Raw genomic sequence first — 26269 nt, 5'->3', positions numbered from 1 at the left:
GGGAGCTGCCCTCTCCATCTCTGACACATCCCAAGGGGCCAGAGCTCTTTGAAGAGAATTTAAATACACATCACAGCTGGAAAGAACCCTAGGAAAGTGTTCAATCTAATATCTCACTCTTACCCTCCATTTTGTATCGAACACCTAAAATCACAAAAGAATGCCGAGCGTCAATCCCTGAGCTGTACTCATCCCACCGGCAAAGTTTGTCTAAAGGACAAAACTGAGGCCAGGGAGGGCAAGTGATCTTCCCAAAGTCTCACAGCTAGTGAGGCGGCAGGGCTGAGAGACTGGCCCAGGAGTCCCAGCACCCAACTGCCTGGTGGATGAAAGGAGATTCAAAGGATCAGACTTGGTTCTAGAAGGGCCCTGGGAGATCTAATAAGAGCCCCCACACCCTCCCACTTGAGGAGTTGAGTCCGACCTCCTTCAGATGAGGAATCAGTGGCAGGGAGACTGGAAATGATTGTCCAAGGTCACCCAAGTAGTATATAGTAGTAGATTAGTAGTAGTAGTACTAGTAGTAGTAGTAGTAAGCAGACCAAGTCCCAGGATCTTGGAGTTGGAAGGAACCTTGAGGTCCCCTGGTCCACCGTGCTCATTTTACAGATGAGAAAACTGAGGCCCATCGAGGTAAAGTGACAAAGTGGTCGAGCTGGGACAGACATAGGTCCTCAGAGTTCCGCTCTCACAGCCACCACGACTGCCTCCCTGACGGACTGTCACACGGACACCCGGTAGCCCCCAGACCTGGGCCGGGCAGAGCCAGCGGGACTCCGCCACAGTAGAGAGCCAGCATGAGTGCCCAATAGGTGAAGTAGGCTGCTGCCCCGATAGCGGTAGCGCGCCTCGGTCCTATCGCGCCTCTCCGGTCCAGTCTGCTTGGGCCTACGTGGATCACGCTGCGTAACAGGCCCCCGAGCAGCAGCGCGGCCCAGATCGCCAGCGGCAGGGCCGGGGCGTAGTTGGCAGCCAGGCGGCGCGGCCCGAAGTGCCCCAACCGCTCTGGTTCATGGTGAACAGCGCCAGGAACTTGGCTGGCAGAGGCCGCCCATGTAGAGGGGCGCTAAGAGCGAGAGGAGCAACATGCGTGGAGAACCGCGCAGCCACGCCGCAAAGGCGGCCTTGCCGCAGCCACACCCTGCACACACACGAGCACCCAGAGCAGCGCCCACGGAGACCCCGCATAGAAGAGGCGCAGCACGGTGGCCGCCACAAAGAACGTAAAGAGTCCGGACACCACGGCCTCGTAGGTCATCCACGCGTGGTGCCGGTGCCTACCACAGGGCATTGTACAGCCACTCGCGGAAATAGGACTTGGACCACCGCGTCTGCTGGCTCAGCCAGCGCAGGAAAGACGCAGGCGTCTCCGAGTAGCAGCGGGGACAACGACGTGTACCTGGAGGGGAAGAGGAGGGGTCACAGTCGGTCCTTAGGGCAGGGAGGGACCCCCGAGATAACGCCATGTGGAGCCTAGGTTCTGACCTAGCACTTCACTAGTATGGGAAACTCATTCCACCAGTGTAGGTTGGCACCTTCTCTGCAAATAAAGCGTCTCACTGTGGGTGAGAGAAGCAAACTACCGGCTAAGGAAACTACCTACAGATGCAGTCAGCGCCTTACCCTCTTAGAGAGGTGCCCAGAGCATTAAGTGACTTGCCCAGGGTCACAGCCAGGATGTTTCCCAAGCGGGACTTGAACCCAGGTCTTCCTGGCTCTGAGGCCAGCACTTTATCCACCATGCCACTGGCTCTGTCTACCTCATCTAGTCCAAGTCATAATCAAAAGGAATCCCCTTTGTAACAAATGGGGAATCTGAGATAGAGAGGTCTAAGGTCTTACCCAAAGGCCACACAGGTAAGTAGGTGGCAGAACCAGTATTTGAACCCAAGAATAGCATTTATGTAGCACCAGCTGTATGCTGGGCATTAAGGTTTACAAACATATCATTTGATCCATACAACAACCATTCTTTGTTTGACCAGGTTAACTAGATTGGTGAAAGGAAACTCGGTTTAATAGAAATCTGACTTGGAGCTGAGAAAACCTGAATTCAAATCCACCTCTAGCATAGTGTCTGTGTGACTTTGGGCAAGTCCCTTACTCTCAGTACTCTAGGCAACTCTAAGACTGTAAGTTGTAGCAAGAATGTCAACCTGCACCAACTGAGGTAGTTCTTTCCTGGGAGTCCCTATAAAATCACAAGTCCAGTCCTATCTCCATCCTATCTCAACCAGATTGGTAGAGCAGGAACGACTTTCTTCTAAAAGTCTTTGACAAGCAATATCAACAAAGCATAAAAGAGGGAAAAAGACTGGCCACTCCATTATGGGGCCCAAATGGAAGAAGGATTTCCTATGGATGGTGAAGTCCTACAGAGCTTCCTGTTTGTGAATGACATGGGACCCCAAGGCCCAGAACAGTCATGTGAAAGAAAGTCAGCTGGATGAAAACCCAGCCTGTATCTGCCACAGACATTACAAAGGGACACGGAGCTGGAGCTAAAATTGACCAGGAGGAGGCTGGTGGGCCAGATTGTCTTTGAGGTTAGTGCATTCTGACGATCTCTCAAACTTCTCCCTAAAAACAAGGGCCCATCAATTGAACCTCGGGCTTTTCAAGTGATGCCCCATGGCTTTCAGACATGGAATACCTCAGTCTTCAGAGAATTAAAGTTGGGGGAGGAGGGGTCCCACAAAGGGTACTGGGAAGGCTTAGCACAGAAGTGAACAGATCACAGCACTTTACCCAAGAATCGAGAAGTGTCACCAAAGATGAAAAGAACCCATTGGGCATATGCATGACTACAGGCCAGGCAGGTAATGAGATTAAGAGAAAGTCCCCATAATCTGGCAGCATCTGTCTGGAGATCCTCAATATGTCAGGTAGACCCCCTTGTGGACAACTTAGGTGAGAACATGAGTAAGAGTCCCACAGAATGAGAAGTCGTGAATGGGCAGGATTTGTGGCACTGGCGTATCTAAGCAGCTAGATGGCAGGTACTAGCTATGGGACTCTGGACTCTGCCTCAGTTTCTCAATCCGTACAATGGGCATGATAATACCACCCACATTCCAGGGTTGTTATGAGGGTCAAATGAATTCATATTTGTACAAAGTGCTTTGCAAACCTTAAAGCATTTATATAAATGTTGTTATTATTATCTGAGCATCAAAGCAAGACCAAGGAATGCTGTGGATCTATTTACTTAGATTTTAGGAGAGCATTTAACAAAATCTTTCATACTGTGGAAAAGATGGGAAGACATAGGCTAGTTGAAAATATGATTAAGTGGGGGCATCTAGGTGGTGCAGTAGATAAAGCACCAGTACTGGATTCAGGAGGACCTGAGTTCAAATCTGGGCTCAGACACTTGACACTAGCTGTGTGACCCTGGGAAAGTCACTTAACGCTCATTGCCCTGCAATATATATATATATATATATATATATATATATATATATATATATATATATATTTTATTAAGTGGATTAAAAACTTGGTTGACTTAACTCTTCTCAGCAATACAATGATCCAAGACAATGCCAAAAGACTTATGGTGTCCTTCAGAAAAAGAACTATGCAGTCTGAATGCAGATTGAAGCTTACTCTTACTTTTGTTGTTTTGTTATTGTTCTTGTTTATTCTTTCTTGCATTTTTTTCCTTTTGTTCTGATTCTTTTCTTACAACATGACTAATGTGGAAATACGTTTAAAATAATTGTAATGTATAACCTATATCAAATTGCTTGCTGTCCTTAGGAGAGGGAAGGGAAGGGAGGGGGGAAAAATTTTGGAACTCAAAAAATGTTTACATGTAATTGGAAAATAATGTTTTTTAATTTTTTTAAATTCAAAAAATTGGTTGAATGGTGTGATTCAAGATTAATGATTTAATGTCAGCTTGGAAGAGGGTCTCTACTGGAGTGCTCCCGGGATCTGCATTTGGACTGATTCTGTTTTACATTTTTATTAATGCTTTGGATATAATAATCATAAAGTGATGATAATGATGATGCCTATCATTTACATAGCACGTAAGGTGTGCAAAGCATCATACAAATATCTCATTTTATCCTGAAAAGAACCCTGGGCTAGAGATGTTATTACTATCCTCCCTTAAAGGTGAGGAAATGCTGGGAGACAAGGTTAAGTGATTTGCCCAGTCACCAAGCTAGTAAGTTTTGAGCCTGGATGGAAGGCACACTTATTGAATTTGCAAATGACCCAAAGCTGAGAGGACTAGCTAGCTCATTGGATAGCTGAGTCAGGGCTGAAGAACTGTACAGGCTAGAATAATGGTCCATTCGAGGCTCAAAAAAAAATTCACCCTCCCAAACATGAGATGAGGGCAATGTAGCCAGACCATATTTCATCCAAAAAAAAAATTTTAATGAGCTGCAAGTAAAGTGCGAGTCTCTTCCATAAGAGAGCCCCAAAGAAAGCCGGTGGATCTCAGACTAAACTGAGAAAGCCGGAATGTGAAGGAAGATGGGGGTCTTGCCATACCCACCTTGATCAGACCACATCAGAGGTATTGTATCCTGCTTAGGAAGAACACTGATAATGTCTAGTGAGAATGGCCAAGGGAGAAAGACCAGACTGGCAAAAGGTCTTGAGAGCATGGCATATAAAGTTGGGTTGAAGCAACTAGGGGTGTTTAACCTGGAGAAGAATTGGGGCAGGAATGGCTGGAGAGAAGACATGAAAGCTGGCTTTCAGTTCTTCAAAAGCCCATTATATGGACTAGAAATTAGACTTACTGGGCTTCAGAGGACTAAGGGAAAATCAATGGGCAGGCAAACAGAAAGTAGAGAAGCAAATACTACTTGATCTCTCAATACATCAGTTACCTCATCTGTAGAATGGGATTAATGTTATTTGCTCTCCCTAGCTCTCAAGAATGTGTTGAGAGAAGACTCTTATAACCCTTAAATCTCTTGAGACAAAAGAGGCATTTTTCTGAGTTATTATCGTGTCGCCTGGCACAGCCCACGTTTACATCTAGCCTATTTCGCCAGCCTGTTACCCACTCCACCCCCAATACAGTCATTTGGCAGAGCACATCCTGCCTTGTGAACATCAGCATAATCCATTACCTAGTTGTCATTTTCTACAGCCTAGCTAATTTAGTGATATACTTCCTAGAGTCTACTCATTGCCCTACCTTGTTGCTTAGTACATACAGCCCATTCCTCTCAGCAACATTTGATATAACACACTGATTTACCCACCCCTCTTCTCTAACACAGGGATATCCCCCAGTTTCCTGCTTACTTGGTGGCATAGCCCATACTGAGCATCCGGTTGGTGAGATGGCGGTCATCCCCAAAAGTGCAGTGGGTGCCCAGGAACTTCTGGTTGTACCAAGCCTCCAGGAACTGCTGCAGCAAGTCATTTCTATACAGACCTACCAGATGCAGAGGGAGATGGCTAAGCACCAAGCAGTCCATTTCCCAACCCAATCCCCAGCCCCACCCCACCTCCACACCCTCCCCCCCTCACCAATGTCCCATCTCTACTCTCATCCCTATCCCTATTCCCAGACTCCATGTCATCCTTGCTCCCAGCCCATCCCCCTTAATCAATATTCTCCCAACCACCACCATCACCAATATCATCTCCATCCTTCCCATCTTCATCTCTGTCCTTCTACCTCTCTATTCCCATTCTATCCTATCACCATCATCTCTGTTGCTATCCCCATCTCCCTCCCAAAGCCAAGGTCATCTCTATCCTTTCCATAAAGTATTTGTTGTGGGGCAGCTAGTTAACACAGTGGATAAAGCACCAGCCCCAGATTCAGGAGAACCTGAGTTCAAATCCAGCCTCAGACACTTGACACTTACTAGCTGTGTGACCCCACACAGTCACTTAACCCTAATTGCCTCACCAAAAAAACCCCAAAACAACACAATAAAGCATTGTTGTCCTCCCAGTTCCATCTTCATCAATATCTCTGCCCTTATTATTCTCATTTTTCCATTTCTCTTAGCTATGATCATGCCCACCCTATTCTTATCCTCATTTCTATCTACCTCCCTATTCTCATCCCCATTTCTATTCTATCCCCACGTTCATTACTCTTCCTAACCCTATCCTCACCTTACCCCTAACCTTATCCCAAATCCCACCTTTGACCACAGCCACAAACCTATCCCCATATCCATCCCCTCCTCACCCCCAACTCCACCCTTGCCCCACATCCTCATCATGCCTAGCCCATTAGCCTATTCCCATTCCCATGCCTTCCTCCATACTTACCCTCAACCCTGACCCTATGCCCATCTTCATCCCAGTCTTTATCCCTTTCTTTCCAGCCTCCAGTCCCCAGAGGCTCCTGACTGAACTCACCAAGAGGACCACTGACACAAGACACGCATCGGAAGTAGCTCTGGCAGGCTCGCTCGACATTGAAGGCCACCCAGTACCTGAGGCTGCTCAGGAAGCTGACCCAGGAGTCCAGAGGATTGAGAATCCGCACATCCCCACCCACAGCCCCAACAGTTGTGTCCTCATCCAGCACTCGGGACAACTCCAGCAGGGCCATGGGATCCAGCCTTGTGTCTGAGTCACACACCTAGGGCCAAGACACAGGGTCAGGCATGAGTGGCCAAGAGTCTGAGGATTTGGAGGACCAGAGAAGGCGGCCTCTGGGCCCTGGGCAGCTCAGTAACCACACACATTGTTAGAGTTATCCTATCACCTCCAAATTCTCTCCCTCCCTTGGGACTTTGAACACGCTGAGAATAGACTCCCCTCAATTACTCACTGAAGAAGGCTATCAGTGCTTTGAACCCACTCCCAGTGGGATCTTCCTTATTTAAGAGATTGGGAGTCAAAGGTAGGGAGCAGGGTTTACAAGGCTAAGAGGTCAGAATGGTGGAAAATCAGAAAATCAAAGGATCCTGGTAATCTTGGGGGGGGGGTCAGAGGGGATTAGGGTTCTGAAGGGATCAAAGAGTGAGAGGAGTCCCAGGGTTAGGGTTAGGAGTCAGAAGAGATTAGGGTCCAGCGGGCTTGGAGGCTGAGCCAGGGGGTCTCAGAGTCCTGGGGTTCTTGGTTTCCAGCAGCCCCTCACCTGCACATAGTCAACGGAGTCCCCGAGGGCCTTGAAGGCTGTGTACATGACCTCTCGCTTGCCCCCCCAGCGTTGAGCCACGCACACACATCGGTGGCTCCTCACCAGGGCCTCCACCGTCAGCCGGCCTGGGTCCTCAGCCTCTACCTCGACATAGCCACCGGCTTCCACCTCCCCAGCTTTGCCGCTGCCCCCCGACACTTGGGGGGCCCATGGCTGGTGATAATTTCCATCCACACATAGGTGGCAGGATTTCGTCGGCCTCGATACACTTCCGGAACATCTCTACCATGTACATGTCCTCCTCTCGGTTGCCATCGACGACCAGCAACACTCTAAGGCGCTCCCTCGGGTACTGCAGGGCCCGGGCCGACAGCAGGCACTGTCGCAGGTAGTCAGCATCCTCTTGGTAGGCAGAGATGGTCAATGCCACCCTCCGGGAACATTTTGGCTTCCCTGGGCTGCTCGGGCAGCAACTCGCCGGTGCTCCAGGTAGGCAAAGAGGCTCTGCGCCACCAGGTTGTGCTGTAGAGAAAGGCTCCATAGAGGCCAAAGGCTTAGAGGCCATAACGGTGCAGTGGCCTAGGGGACCCCCACAGCATTGGCCCAAGTCATGCCTCCCAGGATCAGCAGGGGCAAAGGCGATGGTCAGGAGCCGGCGAACAGGCCCAGACCAGACACGGCGGGGGCCGGTTTTGGGGGTGTCCTAGAACAAAGGATCAAGAGTTATATTAGATCTCAAGGATGATCCAGTCGTCTCCACCCCCAACTTCATTGAAAGAAACTGAGACCTACGGAGGCAGAAAGGGAAAGGGACCAGAGCCGGTCAGAAGTCAACACCCCCCCCCCCCCTGCCACCAAAGAGCCCTCTAGACTTTCATCTGTATGTCTTCTGTTTTCTCAGACAGGCTGGGGTCCCCAAGGACCTCAGTCTCCTCCTTCCTGTCTGTCATCGCCTCTTACCCTAGCCCAGAGAAGCTGGACACACAAGAGGGACCCAGGAAGAAAAGGGGGTGGACAGATTTTGTGATCTCCTCTGGGCTCCAGGTTCCTGGTCATGAGTGAGCTCAACATTTGTCCATCTGTCTGCCTTAACCCAGACTCAACCCAGCCCAACCTTCTTCCCACTTCCATATCTCATAAATCTATTGGGCTCTCTTACCCCTAATGTTCCTGCTCTGTCTTTCAGCCCCCATGACATCTCATTTCTCCAGACAAAGATGGAAACTGAGGCACTGCCCTCTCCCCCTCTTACCACTCACACACCACACACATGCGCACAGACACACACACACACGCGCATACACACGAACACAACCACTATTCCCAGCGATACTGTCCCAATTCGAAAGGACAGAGATAACGACACATACTCAGAAACCCACCCTCACAAGTACCATCTGACCCATACAGACACAGGCACAAAGACAGACATTCAGATACATCTTCTCTCCCATACATCTGGTATGTGATAACCCTCGTATAGGCACACATTCACAAACACACCTGTCCCATGATCTTTGGGCTCCTTCTTCCCTTCCCTTCCAGAGTCCGTCTCTCTTTCTCTCTCCTTTGCCTAGTCTGTTAGGGGGGGCATTTGTAGTTGGGGGCTGACGTCAGCACTGGGCTGGGCCCCCTAGGTCTGAGGTCATGGCAGGAGTGTCTGCCCCGCCCGATTCCCGTTATTAGGCCCCCACCCGAACCCCCTTCCCAGCCTCCATCTCTACGTTTCTGTCTCCAGGACCCCATCCTCTGCGAGACTGCTTCTTATCTTCCTGTCTCTGGGGAGAGGGGAGGGTGAGAGTGTGAAAAGGAATTCCCCAGCAACTTCCTAAACTTCTAGCCTCCTCGCATCAGTCATCTCTTCCCATCTTTGTTCCCATACCTCCTTCCTTCTCCCCATCTCTCCCTCCCTCCCCCTATCTCTCCTGGTCTTCCAACATATTTCCCCATCTCCCCATCGTTCTGTCAAGCTTTGTATCCCTCCCTGTCACCCCACATCTTCCCCATATCTCCCTGTTCTCACATCTTTCCTATTTACTCATATTCCCAATCTCCCCATCTCCTGATTCTCTCTAGCTCTTTTCATCTCCTAATCTCCTTCTATTCTCAAATCCTATCTTTCCCCAATTCTTTCCCTCTCTCTCGTCCTCTCCTCCCCGCCTCTCCTCATCTCCATCGTCTCTTTTCATCTCTCCTTCTATCAATGCCTCCTCCAAGTCTCTTCCATACCTTCTCTCATTCTCCCTCTCCCCTTCCCCTCTCAGGACAAACCCCATCCCCTTTTAGGGAGGACTAAAGTTCAGAATGATCTGAAGTTGGCAGTGGATACCAAGGACAGTTCAGAAAGCTTTTTGTGCTCTACTGGGGGCAAGAGTCAAATCAACAAGCATTTGCTATGTGCCAACTACAAAGCTAAGTGGAAGACCAAAAGGAGATAAAAACAGTATTCAGGGTGGCTGTAACTAAGAAGGGAAATGAACAATGGAGAGAAGGCAGAACGACTCAAACCCTTACGTTGCTTTTGTTTTCATAACCAAGCAAAATGATCTTCTGATGGGTAAGGACAGAACAAAAATGACCAGGGAGTGGAAATGCAAGATAGGGGAGAAGGTAAGACAACACCTCAATGCCCTCAATGAGATTATCATCAACCCTAAATAAACTAGATCTCCAGGTAGAGGAAGAGCTGTTGTCTTTGATTACTAAGCCATTTTCCCCCTGAGGTAATTGATTGCTTTTCTTATTTTTTTATAATTACACTTATTTTTTTCCTCAGTAAATACTCCTTTATTTAAAGTTTTGAGTTCCAAATTTTATCCCTCCTTTCCCCCCTCCCCTACCTCCTCCCTGAGGTGGTAAGAAATCAGATCTAGGTTATACAGATGCAATTATGTAAAACATTGCAATATTTGTCATTTTGTACAAGAAAACCTGAATAAAAGAAAAAATGAAATAAAGCAAAAAATAGCATGCTTCAGTCTGTATTCAATCAGGATCAGTTCTTTCTTTGGAGGTGGATAGTCCAAGCCATTTTTGATGTAGGGTCATGGAGGATGGGGGGCTGCCAGAGCACCATATAAGGACAAATATTCTCCTGCTTTTCAGAAGTCAAACTATTATCAAAGGAATGGTGAATAAACTGAAGTGGATTCATTAAGGATTCATGGAGTGCTCTCTATCAGGCACGGTGCTAGGCACTCAGAACCCGAGGTAGAAAACAAAATGTCCAGTGCCCTGAAGGAGTTTATGGAGTGAATATTTGGAAGGGGAAGCTGTGATGAAGAGGAGTCATCATGAGTTCATCAAGAACAAATCATCTCAGACTATTTCCCCCCTTTTTTTCTTTTGGATCTTGCTGATAGATCAGAGGAATGTCAGAATATTTCACCTGGACATTTGACAAAGTCTCTCATAGTCTTCTGGCAGATCGAATGACTAGATAACAACTAGTACAGTTCAGTTAATTCAAGACTAGTTAAATGACCAGACCTCCAAAATAAACATATCAAAATCAGTGTAAAAGGATGTCTCTAGTATAGTGTCACAGGGATCTGTCTTTGGTCCTGTGCTATTCAAGATTTTGATTAATGATGTGGATGAAGGTCCAAATGATGACATGTTTATTATTTTATAGATGCCCCAAAGCTGGGAATAATACCTAAATTATAGGATAACGGAGTCAGGAAACCAGAAGATGCTGACAGACCTGAATGGTTGAAATTTAGTAAGAGGAATATATGGACTCCAAAAGCCTGATAGTCCAAGTACAAGACAACAGATAGATGCATGGTTAAATAAAGGTGCAGGGAAAGGATCTGGGGGTATGAGTGGACCGCAAGCTTAACAGGAGCCAATGATGTGACGGGACAGATACAAATGTTCATGTGATCCTTACCTCATGTTAAGAAGAGGACGGACTGGGGAGGCAATGTTGTAATCTAGCCAGGTCAGGCCATGTCTGCAGGATGGTATTCTCTCCTCTCAGGGCCATGCCTTTTGTCCAGAAAAGGGTGACCAATGGAACAAATCATGAGAATGTTTAGCCTGGAGGAAAAAAAACACAAGTATCTGACTAGACATTTAAGTACTTGAAAGGTTTTGTTGGGACAGAGACAGAGAGAGAGAGAGAGAGACACAAGCAGAGATAGTGAGACAGAAAGACACAGAGAGGGACAGAGAGAGAAACAGAGAAAGACAGAGAGACAGAGACAGAGAGGGGGAGGAGAGAGAAGGGAAGGGGGAGAAAGAAGAATTCAAAATGGGAGGAAATTCCAGAAAGACTCTCTTTTTCCTCAGTGTAGTAGTAGTAGTAACAATAATAACAATAATGGCAACTAGCATTTATATGGTGCTTACTATGTGCTAGGTACTTTGCTAAGCAGTTTATAATTATGATCTCATTTGATCCTCACAACAACATCCCTAGGGGATGGTGCTATTCTTTTGTTTGTGTGTTTTTGTTTTGTTTTGTTTTTGCGGGTTGAGTGACTTGCCCAGGGTCACATAGCTGGTAAGTGTCAAGTGTCTGAGGCCAGATTTGAACTCAGGTCCTCCGGAACACAGGGCCAGTGCTTTATCCACTGCCCAACCTAGCTGCCGCCTGGATGGTGCTATTATTAACCCCATTATTTGGTTGAGGAAACTGAGACAGAGAGAAGTGATGTGACATGCCTAGGGGCACACAGCTAGTAAATGTCTGAAGCTGAATTTGAGCTTATATCTTCCCCCTGTGTAAAGAAGACTTCTTAATGATAGAGGAGAATGGATTGTCTTATGTAAGAGGTAATGAGCTCCCTGTGACTGGAGGTCTTTGAACAGTTTGGATGAACACTAGTCAGGGAAGTTGCAGAAGAAATCCCTTCTCAGGTTTAGTTGAACCAGATGAAGCCCCTCCCCATTTCTTGAGACTCTCCAATTCCTTCTTTCCATCCCCTTTTTCCTAAGCTGGTCTCTCAAAGAGAAGAAGACTTGGGGGCTCAGGATGATGGAAGTAAAAGCCGCTTCCGGGGCTGGGGCTGGGGCGGGGGCTGAGTCAGATTGAAGCTTGAGAGCTGGAAGGGGCCATAAAAATCATCGAATCCCATCCCCAGATGGAGAAACAGAAGCCTGTCAAGATTGAAGGACTTAAAAGACTGAGGGACTAGTCCAAGGTCAGACAGCTGATGCCTGGAAGACAATTCTGGATTTGGCGTAATAGGGTCTTTCTTCTCCACTATAGCACACCTAACAGGTGTTTGTTTGTTCAGAGTTGGCTTGAAGACCTCTGAAGGGAGGCCACCACCACCTCCTGAGGCAGGACAAAGAAATGAGCTTTTCTCCCTGCCTAGACCTGCAATTCAGAACACCCTCTTTGTTTGCCTGTCTCTCTGTCTCTCTCTCTCTGTCTGTCTGTCTCTCTGTATCTCTCTCCCTCTCCCTCTCTGTCTCTCTCCTTCTCTCTCTCTGTCTATATCTGCCTCTCTCTTCTCCTTCTCCTCTCTGTCTCTCTACTCTGTTTCTATCTCTCCCCTCCTCTTCTCTTTCCATTTCTCTCTGTGTCTCTGTCTCTCTCTCTGTCTCCCTTTTCCTCTGTCTCTGTTCTTTCTCTTTCCATACTTCTCTGTCTCTCTTGCTGTATCTCTCCCTTACTCTCTCTCCCACTTCTCTCTTTCTTTGTCTCTCTTCTCTTCGTGTCTCTGTCTCTTCTTTTTCTCTTTCTCTCTGCCTCTGTCTCCCTTTCTGTCTTTCTTTTTCTCTATGCTATTCCCCCTCTCTTCCTCCTCCCATTTCTATCTCTCTCCCTCCCTCCTTCCAGTGCACCCTCTTGCCTCTTTCTGTATCCCTGTAAGCCCCTGTGAGACTCTGCTTGTAGAATCTCTGAATGTCTCCACGGCCATGCCCCAGTTCCCTTACACGGGTTCTTTGACCAGCCTCTGGAGGTGGCAAATGAAGCAAAGTCTGGATGACCTTTTGTCTGCTATCTCTTCCTCGTAGCTAGGTTTTCCCAGAGGTCACCAGGCTTTCTTCCACCTCAGAGGTGCTGGCATTCTCTGCTTCCCTTTGATGCTCAGGAGAGGCGGAGAACAGCAGAAAACAGGGTTCAAAACTGGGTTGCGGGGGGGGGGGAGGCAGCTAGGTGGCGCAATGGATAAAGCACTGGCCCTGGATTCAGGAGGACCTGAGTTCAAATCCAGCCTCTGTCACTTGATACTTACTAGCTCTGTGACCCTGGGCAAGTCACTTAACCCCCATTGCCTCGCAAAAAAACAAACTGGGTTGCAGCAAGTGAATCCTAGTGTCAGGTAATTTACTCCATGGCTTGGGAAGGGAGAAATTGTTCTAAGCTTTTGATAATGTAATGGGAGGGTGACTGTTCCCCAAGGTCCACCCCCCCAACACACTCCCCAGAGCCTTCTGGCTCCTGTGATTTCTCTCCTTCAGGGTCTGTAGCCCAGTCAAGGTTGCCAGTGGTCAAAAGGACAAGCCTCTGTGCTTCTTTCTGGGCCAGGAAAGGGGAAATCTAGGCCGGACCCCAGGACCCAGGAGGGAACACTGGCAGAGACTATGAGAGACCAAGTGCAAGGTTGAAGGTTTGTCAGGAAATGAAGGATCACTGAGTAGGCTAAGCATGTCCAGCCTGGGGCCTGACCCCACAGGGTCTTACTGCCAGTGGGAGTCTGGGGGTCTCTGGGGGATGGGTCTCTGTGATCCTGAACCTTTGGGTGTTTCTGTCTCTGTGTCTCTGCGACTCGGTGTCTCCGAATTTCTGAGTCTTTGTATATCTCTCTGAGTCTCTGTGGCTCTCTTGGAGCTGGTAAATCTCTGGATCTGTATTTCTGAAAATTTGGGCGGTTCAATTTGTATCTGTGTCTCTTTGAGTATCTCTCCATGTCTCTGTGAGTCTCTGTGTCTCTGTATTTCTGAGCCTTTAGGTGTCTCTGAGTCTCTGTTGCATTTCTGTAACTCTGATTCTGAGTCTCTGTTTCTGAGTCTCTGAATCTCTGGGTGCCTCTGGATCTCTAGGAAGCATTGTCTGTATCTCGGAGCTTTAATGTGTCCAAGTCTCTCCTCTGAGCTGAGTCTCTTAGTGGCTCTGGGTAACTCTGAGTCTCTGGGTGTCTCTGGATGACTCTGAGTCTCTCAGTATCTCTGAATCTCTGAATGTCTCTGGGTATCTCTGAGTGTCTCTGAGTGTCTTTGAGTGTCTGAGTCTCTGTCTCTGAGTCTCTGGGTGTCTCTGAGTCTCTAACGTCTCTGCATATCTCTGAGTATCTGGGTATCTCTGAATCTCTAAATGTCTCTGAGTGGGGGGGCAGCTAGGTGGTGCAGTGGATAAAGCACCAACCCTGGATTCAGGACGACCTGAGTTCAAATCTGACCTCAGACACTTACTAGCTGTGTGAGTCTGGCAAGTCACTTAACCCTCATAGCCCTGGAAAAAAAAAAAAAAAAACAAAAACAAAAAAATAAATGTCTCTGAGTGTTTCTAAATCTCTGAGTCTCTGAGTGTCTCTCTGGCAGGAGTGCTCAAGCTTTTTTGGGGTCCTAGATCCCTTTGACAGTGCGATGAAGCGTGACAGACCCTTCTCAAAAATCAGGCTTTTAAATGCATAACTAAAGCCACGGTCATTGAAATAATTATCAAAATATTTTTTTAAAACCCAAACCAAGTTCTGTGGGCCCAGGTTAGGAATCGTTGTTTTGTGTATGTGAGGCTTTGTGTATTTGAGTCACTCATATTTTTCTCTGTCTGCACTGGATTAAGAGGGATATTGGGAAGCAGGACTGAGGGTTAAAAGGTGAAGCACTTGGAGGGGAGGGGGGTGCAAGTGCTCCTTACCAGTCTCAGACATGAGCTCAAGGGTAGTTCAGACTCCCCTGGGATCTCCTGACAGGGCCCAACCCAGACTGGAAACTGAGTCACACTAGAGGGAAAATGACCAACTTTGGGGGCCACTGATGGTACTGGGGTGCCTGGTTGCCCCTTGTCTCCCCAGTCCATGACCCTGAAGACCCAGACTCCAAATGATTCATTCTTTCCCTCCCTCCCTCCCTCCCTCCCTCCTCTCTTTCTTAGAAGTTGGGGAGGGGGAGAATTGGGAGGGAAAAGCCTCCAACAAGCTTTTTTATACTTTTTTTTTTGGGGGGGGGGGTCAGTACACCTTTCCAAGCAGGAGGTGAATGAGGCCAGAAGGCAATCACTCTCTCTTCTCCTCCCACCCCCCCCCCCCAGTTCCCTCCCTCTTCCTCTCTCTGCTGGTCTCCCTTTCTCCCTCCTACACACTCCAGGGGCGGAGGCTAAATTGGGGCCAGGGCCGGGGCTGGGGCTGGAGCGTGTCAGGCTGTGTCAGTCAGGCGGAAGTTGACCCCGGAGCCAGGACCCAGGCGTCCAGTCACCCACTCAGCTTGCCCTGGGTTGGCAGGGGGAGGGGGGAGAGGGGAAGAAGGGAGAGCCTGTGAATCAGGAGGGGGGAGGGGAGGCAGAGCCGCTGTATAAAACCAGATGTTTCTAAAAGTGGAGCTCAGGAGCGGACGCCTGCAGAGACCCAGGAATGTGGGCCCCCAGCCTCTGCCTTCCTGGGGTGCTAGGCATCTTGATCCCCCGGCCCTCATGCCCTTTAGGGATTCATGTGACTGGTCTTCTCTATTCCTGAGCTTCAAAAATCTTCTAAGATGGGGCTGGGGTAGGAAATTCTGGGGTTGGATTAGAGCCATCCCCTCCCATTGCCTTGGCATTAATTAGGCTTTCTTTCTTGCTCTCTGTCTCTCTCTGTCTCTCTCTGTCTCTGTCTCTCTCTCCCTCCCTCCCCTCCTCCATGCCTACCTCCCCCTCCCTCTCCCCCTTTCCCTTCGTCTCTGTGTCTTCTACATCGCTTACTATGTCTGTCTTAATGTCTCTTCTCTCTGTCTGGTATCTCTCTCTACTGTCTCTGCCCCCTTTCCCTGTGTTTCTTTGCATCTCTGTTCCTGTGGGTCTATCTCTTTCCTCCAGGAAGAACGGAATCGGTGGGGATAGGAGAGATCTGTTAATGGGAGAGTGTGGGGTACAATGTGTGTGTGTGTGGGGGGGAGGTGAGGAGGCCAGAAAGACAAACCGAGGGATTGATTCACCGGCCAGTTGTAGCCACAACCGAGCCCTCTTCCTGCTCCTTCTTCCTTCCCCACATCCAGTATTATCTCCCCACAGTTTTTTCTACGTGCTGAATGAAAACCCCAAATACTTCAGCCCTCTCTAAAACACACGTGCCCTATTGCTGCAAGGACCCAGGCATCCTGAACTTCTAGCCTTGCCCCTCGGGAACTCAGATGTCCTGACACTCCCTCCTCCCAGGTCCTGTCCCAGCATCGGGATAAAGAGAAACCAGGGGAGCAAAGGTCTGAACTGAAGATGGGTGTAGACTCATCTAGGGATGTACACAGCTGTCACCTGTGTGTGTGTGTGTGTGTGTGTGTGTGTGTGTGTGTGTGTGTACACATCTGGTGTTCTCTAAGTCTTGGGAGTCTCTCATCCTTCTTCATCTCCATTTCTCTGTCTTGGTATTGCCCTGTCTCTCAGTTTCTATGTGTCTCTTTCTCAGCCTAATTTTCTCCTTCTCTCAGTCCTCCTCCCTCTTCCTCTGGTAAACATCCCAGTCATTTGCCCATTGGGAACAAAAAACCTTAGTGTTCCCCAAGAAAAACCCAATGTTGGGATAGGAAGGGGGAAGGATCCCTGGAGGAGGGGGAGGGGAAAGGAATGAGAGAGGGAGCCTCAGCTCTAGAAACACCTAGGGTAGAGAGCCTAGGAACACATGCTGGGATTTCCTAGGGGCTCGGTCTCCCCTTCCTTACTTCTCTGTGTCCTACATCCCATGCTTGTCTCTAGATAGCCAAAGGAGACAGTGGCTGGAGATGGAGACCTGGATCCCTGAGAAAGGCCGGGTGCTATGGGCTAGGGGCTAGATCGGAGAGTCCCCCGGAAGGGAGAAGTGTGGTTTGCCGAGTTCTTCCTCCTACTCATACAAGCAAAACGTGTTGTTAGGGGCTGTGTGCCTGTTCTGGCCGTAAATTATGCAATTGTGTACCAGTACCGGATACTCCCTGGTCTTTTAAACAAAGATTGAATCAACTCCCAGAGGCGACCAGAGGCCAGTGAGGCATCAATACGCATGGTGAGTCTGGGCTGGGGACCTAGACTTGGGGGAGTTGGGAGCGGGGGAGGCCGAAGAAGAATCAGGACAACCACCTCTCCAAGAAGAAAGGCGATGGGAGTAGGAGGGGTGAGGAGAAAGTTGGTGTTTTCTGGGTCATTTTCCCCAGCTTCATGCTTCTAGACACTGGAGATTCTAGAACTCCACTCTCCTCACTTACAGCTCATTGACTTCACCTCTGCCCTCCTCATCCCATTTAACTGAGACTTAGAGAGTTGAAGTGACTTACCTAGGTTCGCAGAGGTAGCAGCAGGTCTTCCTATCTCTAAATCCTGTGTTTTACCCATTACACTACCCTGCCTCTAAGAGAGACATTAGAATATAAAGTGTAAGAGCTGAGAGAACCAAATATGGCTTGGAAAGCCTTTGGATTTTCATTTCCATATTTTATGGGGGCATTGGGGACTTAAAATCTCTAATGTCCGAGCTGGAAAAAACTTTAGAACATAGAATTAGGGCTAGAGTCTCTCTCTCTTGCTTCTTATTTTCTACTATGATTGCTCTTTTCTCCACATCATTTGCTAGATCATCTTCCTAACCTATTGGTGTCCCTCAAGGCTGTCTTCTTCTTCTTCTTCTTCTTCTTCTTCTTCTTCTTCTTCTTCTTCTTCTTCTTCTTCTTCTTCTTCTTCTTCTGCTGCTGCTGCTGCTGCTGCTGCTGCTTCTTCCTTCTTCTGCTGCTGCTTCTTCCTTTTTCTGCTGCTGCTTCTTCCTCTTCTTCTCCCTCTCTCTCCAACCTTTCTCTTTTTCTTTCTCTCTCTCTCTGTCTCCATCATCTCTCTTGTTACTCTTACCAGCTTCCAAAGGTTCAACTTTCTCTGTAGGTGATTCTCAAATATTGACAACCAGCGTGATCTCTCTCCTGAGCTTCAGTTCAGTGTTCTGAAACTGCCTGCTCTCCCTGACTGGATATCTAATAGGCTTCTCAAACTTAATATGTCTGAAACAGCATTTTCAGGCCCATCCCTTCTTCAAACTTACCCATCTCTACTGATTGTACCAACATCCACCCAGAGTTTCAACTTGGGAGCCATCGTTGATCTTTCCTTGTCCCTCAAACACTATATCCAACCAGATTCTCAGTCCTGTCAATTCTCACAACATTTCCAGCATCCACACCATTCTTTCTACTCTTTCTCCTTTCCCCCCACCCCACCCTGCCCCTGGCTTAGACCATTTTCTGATCCTCATCACCTCTGGCCTGAACTATTGCAATAGCCTCCTAATTAGACCCCCAGCTCCACATTTCAATTTATCCAGACAGCTGCCAAATACACAATCCCAAAACAGAGAACTTTTGTATTACCTTACTCAACAATTTCCAATGGCTCTCTATTACCTGTGGAATAAAATACAAAATTCTCAGTCTGCCATTTAGAGCCCAGGACCATCTGGCTCACCTTCACCTTTCCAGCCTTATCCCTCTTCTTAAACTCACCCTTATAAAGTGGTCTGTATGCTGTTCTCCATACTCAGCCTCCTGTCTCCAAGTCTGTTCAAGTGGTCTGCTGTGTCTGGAATGTTGTGTCTACTTACCTGCATCTCATAGCATCCTCAGCTCTCTTCAAGGCCCAGCTCAGGGGCCACCTCCCATGGGAGGTGTCTTCTTATCTTCCCCACCCCAGTTATTAGCATTCTCTCTCTCTCTTTAAAATGACTTCATAGTACATTTTATTTCCTTACTCACTATTTAGCACAGAATCTGGCTTAATAACTGTTTGTTAACTTGACATATTTATGTACATATTGCATTTTTCCAATAGTATGTAAGACCCATGAGGGCAAGCACCATATCATTGTAGCTTTGTCTACTCAACAGTCAAAGCAGGATGGATGGCTGCATGGTATTGACATCTCATAAAGGTTGACTAAATTACAAGTCAGATCTGGAAGGGACTAGAACACAAGACATCAAATGTCAGAACTGGAAGAACCTTCGAATATAGTATAAAGAGATAAATGGAGAGAGATGGACAGAGAGAAAGTGAGATGGAGAGAGAGAAAAGAAAGACAGAGTGAGAGGGAGGGACAGAAATAGAAACAGAGAGGAGAGGAGATAGAGATGGAAACAGACAAAGAAGGAGAAAGAGAGAGGTAAGGAGAGGAAGGAAGGAAGGAAGGAAGGAAGGAAGGAAGGAAGGAAGGAAGGAAGAAATAAAAAAGGAAGGAGGAAGGAAGAAGAGAAGAAAGTAAGAGAGGAGAGAGGAAAAGAGAGAACAACAGAGAGAGAAACAGAGAAAGAGAGAGAGGGAGAAAGAGACACACAGAGAGTGAGAACAAGGGAGGTAGAGACAGAAATAGAAACAGAGAGACAGGAAAAGGAGCAATAGAAATGGAAATAGTGACAAAGAAAAAGAAAGATAAAGAGATGAGTAGGAAGAGGAAGAGAGCAGGGGGAGAGGAAGGAACAAAGGAAGGAAAAGGAAAAGAAACAAAAAGAAGAAAGTATGAGAGAGAGAAAGAGAGTAATTGAGAGACAGACAACATTTTAAAACACACACTAAACTAAGTACTGGGGACAGAAACACAAGCATCAAGATATCTCTTGACCTCAAAAACCTTCTACTCGAAAAGGGAAACTTCCATATAACATCGAGAGGACAGCTGCAAGAAGAGAGCGCTATGGGGGTGGAAATGACCAAGAAGCAGTGTGGAGGCTGTTCCAAGCAAAATAAGAGCAAACTTCCCTCACAGAGTCCAGTGTTCTAGCAATGGAGTCCAAGGTTCTACTGGGAAGGACCAGAAGGCAGGCAGCCCGGTGTGGAGAAGTAAATATGATTTAATATGCAGGCATTCCAAAAGCTGAGAGGGTAGGTGGGGGGTTTTCAATACCATGATGAGAATTTTGTATTTTGTCCTATAGGCAATAGGGAGCCATTGAAAGTTTTTGAGTAGGACAGTGACATGGTCCAAGTTGTGCTCTAGGACTATTAACTTAGCAGCTGTGTGGAGGATGGCTTGGAGAGGGGGGCGCCTAGAGGCAGGTAGAACAATTATGAGGCTATTTCAATAGTCTAGGATAGAGGTGGTGAGGGCCACAACTAGTATCAGAAGGACCTTAAACAGGGATAGAGACTGTATAAGAGGAGAAAATAGGGTTAATGCTGGAAATGTTATGAAGGGAGAGTTGACAAGCCAGAGAATCCGGTTGGATATGGTCATTGGTTGATGGTCAAGGAATAATCAAGGTAGCTTCAGGCAACAGGGCTGCTAGTGATAGAGAGAAAAGTCAAATACAAGCTCCACAAATGTTCCTATCCTCTGAGCCCAAAAGAGATCTGCCCCTAGGGGAAAATTCATGCAAGCTACCAAAAGAGCATCCAGTAACCAAGAATGGTGAATTACTCCTTTGCTTCAAATGTTTTTTACACATATGGTTTACTACCTTTGTACCTTAAGTCTATGGCCATAGTCCTCACATGTCTTGTATTTATTTATGGGAAAATGTGCCCCAGATTGGGGTGGGGGGGATAACTACTGTCCTTTCTATTTCATCTTACTAAATACCTTTACTAAGAAGCTAATTAAATCCAGCCGATTATCAATTGAAAACTCACCAATGGGGGCTTCTGTAGAACAATACTAAAAATCCCAGCTCGTCAGAGCTAATCTCCACACTCTGGGGATCTGACCAGCTAACATAAGTGGGAATTAGGGAAGCAGGACCAGAAGGGAGTAATGTGTCTACTTTTACTTTGAGATTTTGGGCTAGTCACAGCTGACCACAGTTACTTGATTTGTGAAATTAGGAGGCAGAACTAAATACTCTCTAAGTTTCCTTATCTCATGCTCCAACCAATCTCTTGACATGGCCTACAAAGTCCAGGATCCAATAGAAAATGTCATTTGGCTTTCAAAGCTCTTCATCACCTAGTCCCCTCCTACCTTTCCAACCTTCTTCTTCTTCTTTTTTTTTTTTTAGTGAGGCAATTGGGGTTAAGTGACTTGCCCAGGGTCACACAGCTAGTAAGTGTTAAGTGTCTGAGGCTGGATTTGAACTCAGGTCTTCCTGACTCCAGGGCCAGCGCTCTATCCACTGTGCCACCTACCTGCCCCTCCAACCTTCTTATATCTTTGATCCAGTGACATTGGCCTCTTGGCCATGACATTAACAAGACCTTCCATCTCTCAGCTCCAGGCATTCCCCCAGCTGTTTCCTATGGTTGGAATGCTCTCTCTTCTCTTCTCTGACTACTGACTTCTTTGGCTTCCTTTAAGTCCCAACTAAAATCCCATCTTTTCCTGGAAGCCTTCCTGAACCCCTCTCCATCCCAGTGCCTTCTATCTGTTAATTATTTACTACATATTCTGTATATAGCTTGTCTTATTCTATTTCTCCCCAATTAGATTGTAAGCTCCTTGAAGGCAGGTGCTGTCCTTTGCTTCTTTTTGTATTTCTAGTGCTTAGCATAGTTTCTGGCACATAGTAGGTGTTAACCAATGTTTATTGATTGATGGGCTATCTGGACCACAAGGGGGATAGACTCGCTGATCTCAAAGAGAATTCCCAGTTCTAGAATCCTTGAAGACCATTAAGTCCAGCATCTCAGATCACAACTAGGAACAATGAGGCTCAGGGAAGGGAAATGACTTACACCAGAACACAAGCCAGAACTCAACATTCGATTTAAGGAAGCTTTGGGAAAGTGTCTGTTGCAAATTCTGAGATTGGGGGGGGAGGGGCAGTGATCCAGCACCTAAGGGAGGAGGGGTCTGGGCTCAGACAGCCATGGTTAGTAGAGGAGATTTTCAGGGGGAAAGTGACCAGAGTCAAATGGCCAGACCAAGGAGAGAATGGGACTGAGTGGCTGGAAAACCCAGAAGGAAATTCTTGCTCCATTCCAATCAAGTCAACAGGCATTGATGAAAGACCCACTGAGTGTCAGGCACTGTGCTTAGCCCTGGGGGGAAAGAAAGGCAAAGCCAGTCCCTGCCCTCAAGGAGCTGACAATCTAATGGTTATTGGTGTGTTCTAGGTGTGAGCATGATGGAGAACTCCTCAGTGCTCTCTCCAAATGCTTCAGATGCCCTCTTCCCCACAGACTCACCACCACCATCTGCCATCCACCAGACCTTCTGGGTCATCTCTCTCATCATCTACTGCTTAGCCTTTGTCCTGGGCATAACTGGCAATGGGCTGGTGATCTGGGTGGCAGGCTTCCGCATGACTCGCACAGTCACCACTGTCTTCTTCCTCAACCTGGCTTCAGCAGACTTCACCTTCACTGCCTTCCTGCCATTCGTCATCACTGCTACTGCCCTACAACACCACTGGCCCTTTGGTTGGTTCCTCTGCAAGCTAATTAGCTACCTGGCTACCTTTAACATGTTTGCCAGCGTCTTCCTGCTGACCCTCATCTCTCTTGACCGCTGTGTCTCTGTCCTCTGGCCAGTGTGGGCCAGGAATCACCGCACACCTCGTAGGGCAGCCCTGGCCGCGGCAGGGGCCTGGGCTCTTGCCCTGGCCTTCTCGGTCCCAACGTTCATCTTCAGGACCACAGACACAGAAGATGGGATCACCCTTTGCTACTCCAAATTTGGCTCTGGAGAGGAGGAGGAGGAGGAGGAGCAGGAGGAGGACAGTGAAGCCCTGATCGAGAGTCGCCACTGGTCCCTGATACTCAGCCGCCTCATCCTGGGTTTTCTGGTTCCCTTCCTCATCATCAGTGTCTGCTATGGCCTCATCACACTCAGGCTCTGGAGTGGAATGAAGACCGTCAAGTTGAGTCGGCCCTTCAGGATCCTCACGGCTGTGGTGGCTGCCTTCTTCCTCTGCTGGCTCCCTTTCCATGTGGTAGGGATAATAGATGCTTCTGCCTACAGCCATCCACACTTTGAAGAGGTCCTGCCTTACCTGAGCCCTCTCACCTCCTCCCTGGCATTTGTCAACAGTTGCCTCAACCCTTTGCTCTATGTCTTCATGGGCCGGGACTTCAGGGAGAAATTGCTCAGATCCCTGCCAGCTGCCCTGGAGAGGGCTCTGAGTGAGGAGTCTGCCCCCACAGGTACCACAGGGAACAGTTCCGCCTTGGCCCCTCCTGCCACTGATGCTGAAACCCAGGGGATATGAAGAGACCCCTTATCTTCCATGGCCTTTCTGTGGAGCCTGCCTTCATGTAGTCTGTGTCCCAAGTTCTACAAGATCTCCCAGGTGCAGTGGATAGAGCACTGGCCCTGGAATCAGGACGACCTGAGTTCAAATCTGGCCTCAGACACTTGACACTTACTAGCTGGGTGACCCTGGGCAAGTCACTTAACCCCAATTGCTTCACACACAAAAAAAAGTCTCCTAATTCTGATATTTTATGTTCTAAATTCACTCCGATGTCAGACATTTCAAGTTCTAAGGGACCTCCCACCCTGACATTCCAGATTCTAAATGTCCTCCCCTTCTGATAGGGCCCTCAAACCTCTGGAATTCTAGCTTCAAAGGGCCCTTCTCCCTTTGACATTTCCAGTTCTAAGGGTCCTCTCACCTCTAACATTCTTGGTTCTAAGGGCCCTCCCACTTCTGATTTTGTGGGTTCTAAGGGCTCTTGTACCCCTAATATTCTAGGTTCTAAGGGCCCTCCCACCTTTGACAGTCCCAGTTCTAAGGGTCCTCTCACCTCTGACATTTCAGGTTCTATGGTCGATCCCAACCCTGACAATCTCTGTTCTGAACACAAAATTCTAGATTCCACATCTTCAGGACCTTTCAGTTCTGGGCATCCCCTTTTCTGTGATCTAAAGACTCGCCAGTTTCCACCTATAGTGGCACAGGTTCAGTGATAGGTAAACATACTGAGCCATAAAGAGATAAGAATGGTTGAGGGCTCTGATCTCCAGCTCCTCCTTTCAAGCCCTCAATACCATCCCAAATCCTTGGCTCCCGCCATCATCCTTCCCCAAACCATCTCTGCTTTCTAAGCCTGCCCTTGGAAGCATTGGCTTCCTCTGATAAATGGCTCCTTCCTGCTGTGGCTCTGGGGCCCCAGACATCCACGAGTGTCCCATTAAACCACCAGTTTGTTCCCACAATAAACACTGGGCTCCTCCAGGCCTTGGTCCTGCTCTCCCAACCTTCCAGCCCCAGCCTTTCCAGCAGAACCCGAGTGTGTGTGTGTGTGTGTTGGGGGGAATACCAAGGTGAGGTCCTCTTCCTGGACCAGGAAGGGAGAGGGGCAGGGAAGCAGCCAGAGGCTGAGAATATCAAGATCTGGGTTCATGTTCTTACTCTGCCAGTGGGACCTGGGCTCAGAGTATCTTCAAGGCACCATTTCTTTTTTTAAAAAATAGATGATTTGGGGCAGCTAGATGGTGCAGTGGATAGAGCACCGGCCCTGGAGTCAGGAGTACCTGAGTTCAAATCTGGCCTCAGACACTTAACACTTACTAGCTGTGTGACCCTGGGCAAGTCACTTAACCCCAATTGCCTCACTAAAAAAAAAATAGATGATTTGTATTGTTTTTTATTGTTTTCATGTACCTAGATCTCCCCCATCTCCTTCCAGAGAGCCACTCCTTACAACAAAGAACTCGGGGCGGGGGGGGGGGTTAAAAGAGGAAGATAAAAGAAAAATTCAGCAAAACTGCTCCATTAAAAAAAAATGGCTAGCCTCATTACATGCAATCCTCCCAGTACCTCAGCAATTCGGACTTCCTTTTGTTTTCAGTGGTTTTCTGGCTCAGAGGTAGTTCAGTGATTCTGGCAGGGGCCCCCTCCCCCAGTCTAGAGAGGAGATTACACAACATGGGTCACACTCAGGGAGAGTCACTTCCCTGCTAGGTCTGGTCCTTTGCCTAAAACCTCAATCACAGCCCTTGGTCAAGTTCTAAGGAGAGGTTTGCCTTGGGGTGTAGATGGGACACAGGGAAAGGAGAGATTTCCAAAGCCCTTCACTTTCATACTCATACCAAAACGGATATTGTTGCACTGAACGCTGCAAGGGACCTTAGATATCCATTTTACAGATGAAAAGACTGAGGATTATTTTGGTTTTGTCTTTGTAAGCTCCAATACCCAGCTTAGTGTCTTACAAATATCAGGCGCTTAATAAAGTCATGTTAAATTAACATGAGGCAGCTAGTGGCCTGTTGGGTGGATCAAATGAGGTAATAATTGTGAAAAGCATTTAGTGTAGCACCTGGCAAGTAGTGCACACTATATAAATGTTTATTCCCTCCCCTTTCCCCTTTTCCTGAGGACTATAGGGGAAAAGAAGATTGCCTGAGGTCCTAAACTGGAGAGCCAGGATTGGAACCCGGGTCCTCTGACTCAGTATCCAGTGCTCTCCATTATTTAATAACATCTCTCTTCCATTAGCTGTGGGCCCCACACCTGAGAGAACCAGAAGTGAGAGAAGCCCTGCCTTTTGGGGACCCATTGTCTAACTGAGAAAACAGACAACCTCCACAGAAGGGACATTTGTCACTGCACCCAGAAGCCAACCACGCTCAATGTTCTCCCATCCTTTGCTTGTCTGCTAGATTACAGAGCTGTGAAGAGGAAAGGTCAGAGGTGGAAGGGACCTGAGAACAGAGAATTTCAGAGCTGGGTTGAAAAACTTGGCACGTTGGGATGTCAAAAAAAACCCACTGGGGGTCTATTAATGTCTCTTCCACCACAGATCCCCAGTGACAGAGGCAGGGGGGTTGGTACTGCATCAGTTTAGGGGCAGCTAGGTGGTGCAGTGGATAAAGCACTGGCTCTGGATTCAGGAGGATCTGAGTTCAAATCCAGCCTCAGACACTTGACACTAGCAGTGTGACCCTGGGCAAGTCACTTAACCCCAATTGCCTCACCAAAAATAAAAAAAGAATGATACATACTGCATCATTTTAAAAGGGGAGACATCTTCTGTACTCTCTCTTCTTCCCACCCAGAATGCCCTCTTTCTAGGGGCCTTTATGGGAACTAATGGCTGCTTGCATATGGCCACTACATCAAGTGCTCTTCTGAAAAAGGATCTTGAGACTTCTCCCCCTCAGAACAGAATGAAGTTTGAGGTTAAAGATCCAGAGCAAGGGGGCAGAG

The 26269-nt window shown here is 47.9% G+C and overlaps 2 protein-coding genes across 2 annotated transcripts; one reads left to right on the top strand and one right to left on the bottom strand.

The window, feature by feature from the left end:
• Positions 1–722: 722 nt before the first annotated feature.
• HAS1 (hyaluronan synthase 1) lies at positions 723–8596 on the bottom strand. Its single transcript, XM_043996243.1, is given in 19 exon segments — positions 723–770; positions 773–843; positions 846–888; positions 890–984; positions 987–1046; positions 1049–1129; positions 1132–1279; positions 1281–1382; positions 1384–1399; positions 5278–5410; positions 6355–6580; positions 7082–7314; positions 7317–7335; positions 7338–7540; positions 7543–7603; positions 7606–7656; positions 7658–7714; positions 7716–7787; positions 8588–8596. Coding segments are annotated over 19 exon segments (1728 nt in total).
• A 13641-nt stretch (positions 8597–22237) lies between these two features.
• On the top strand, positions 22238–24548 carry LOC122750280 (N-formyl peptide receptor 2-like). The gene has a single exon (XM_043996963.1). The coding sequence runs from the start codon at positions 22238–22240 to the stop codon at positions 23321–23323; it is 1086 nt and encodes a 361-aa protein (XP_043852898.1). The 3' UTR covers positions 23324–24548.
• The last annotated feature ends 1721 nt before the right edge of the window (positions 24549–26269 follow it).

Source organism: Dromiciops gliroides, chromosome 3, assembly GCF_019393635.1.
Source record: "Dromiciops gliroides isolate mDroGli1 chromosome 3, mDroGli1.pri, whole genome shotgun sequence".
Classification (NCBI taxonomy): Eukaryota; Metazoa; Chordata; class Mammalia; order Microbiotheria; family Microbiotheriidae; genus Dromiciops; species Dromiciops gliroides.
This window is presented reverse-complemented; position numbering and strand designations above follow the sequence as displayed.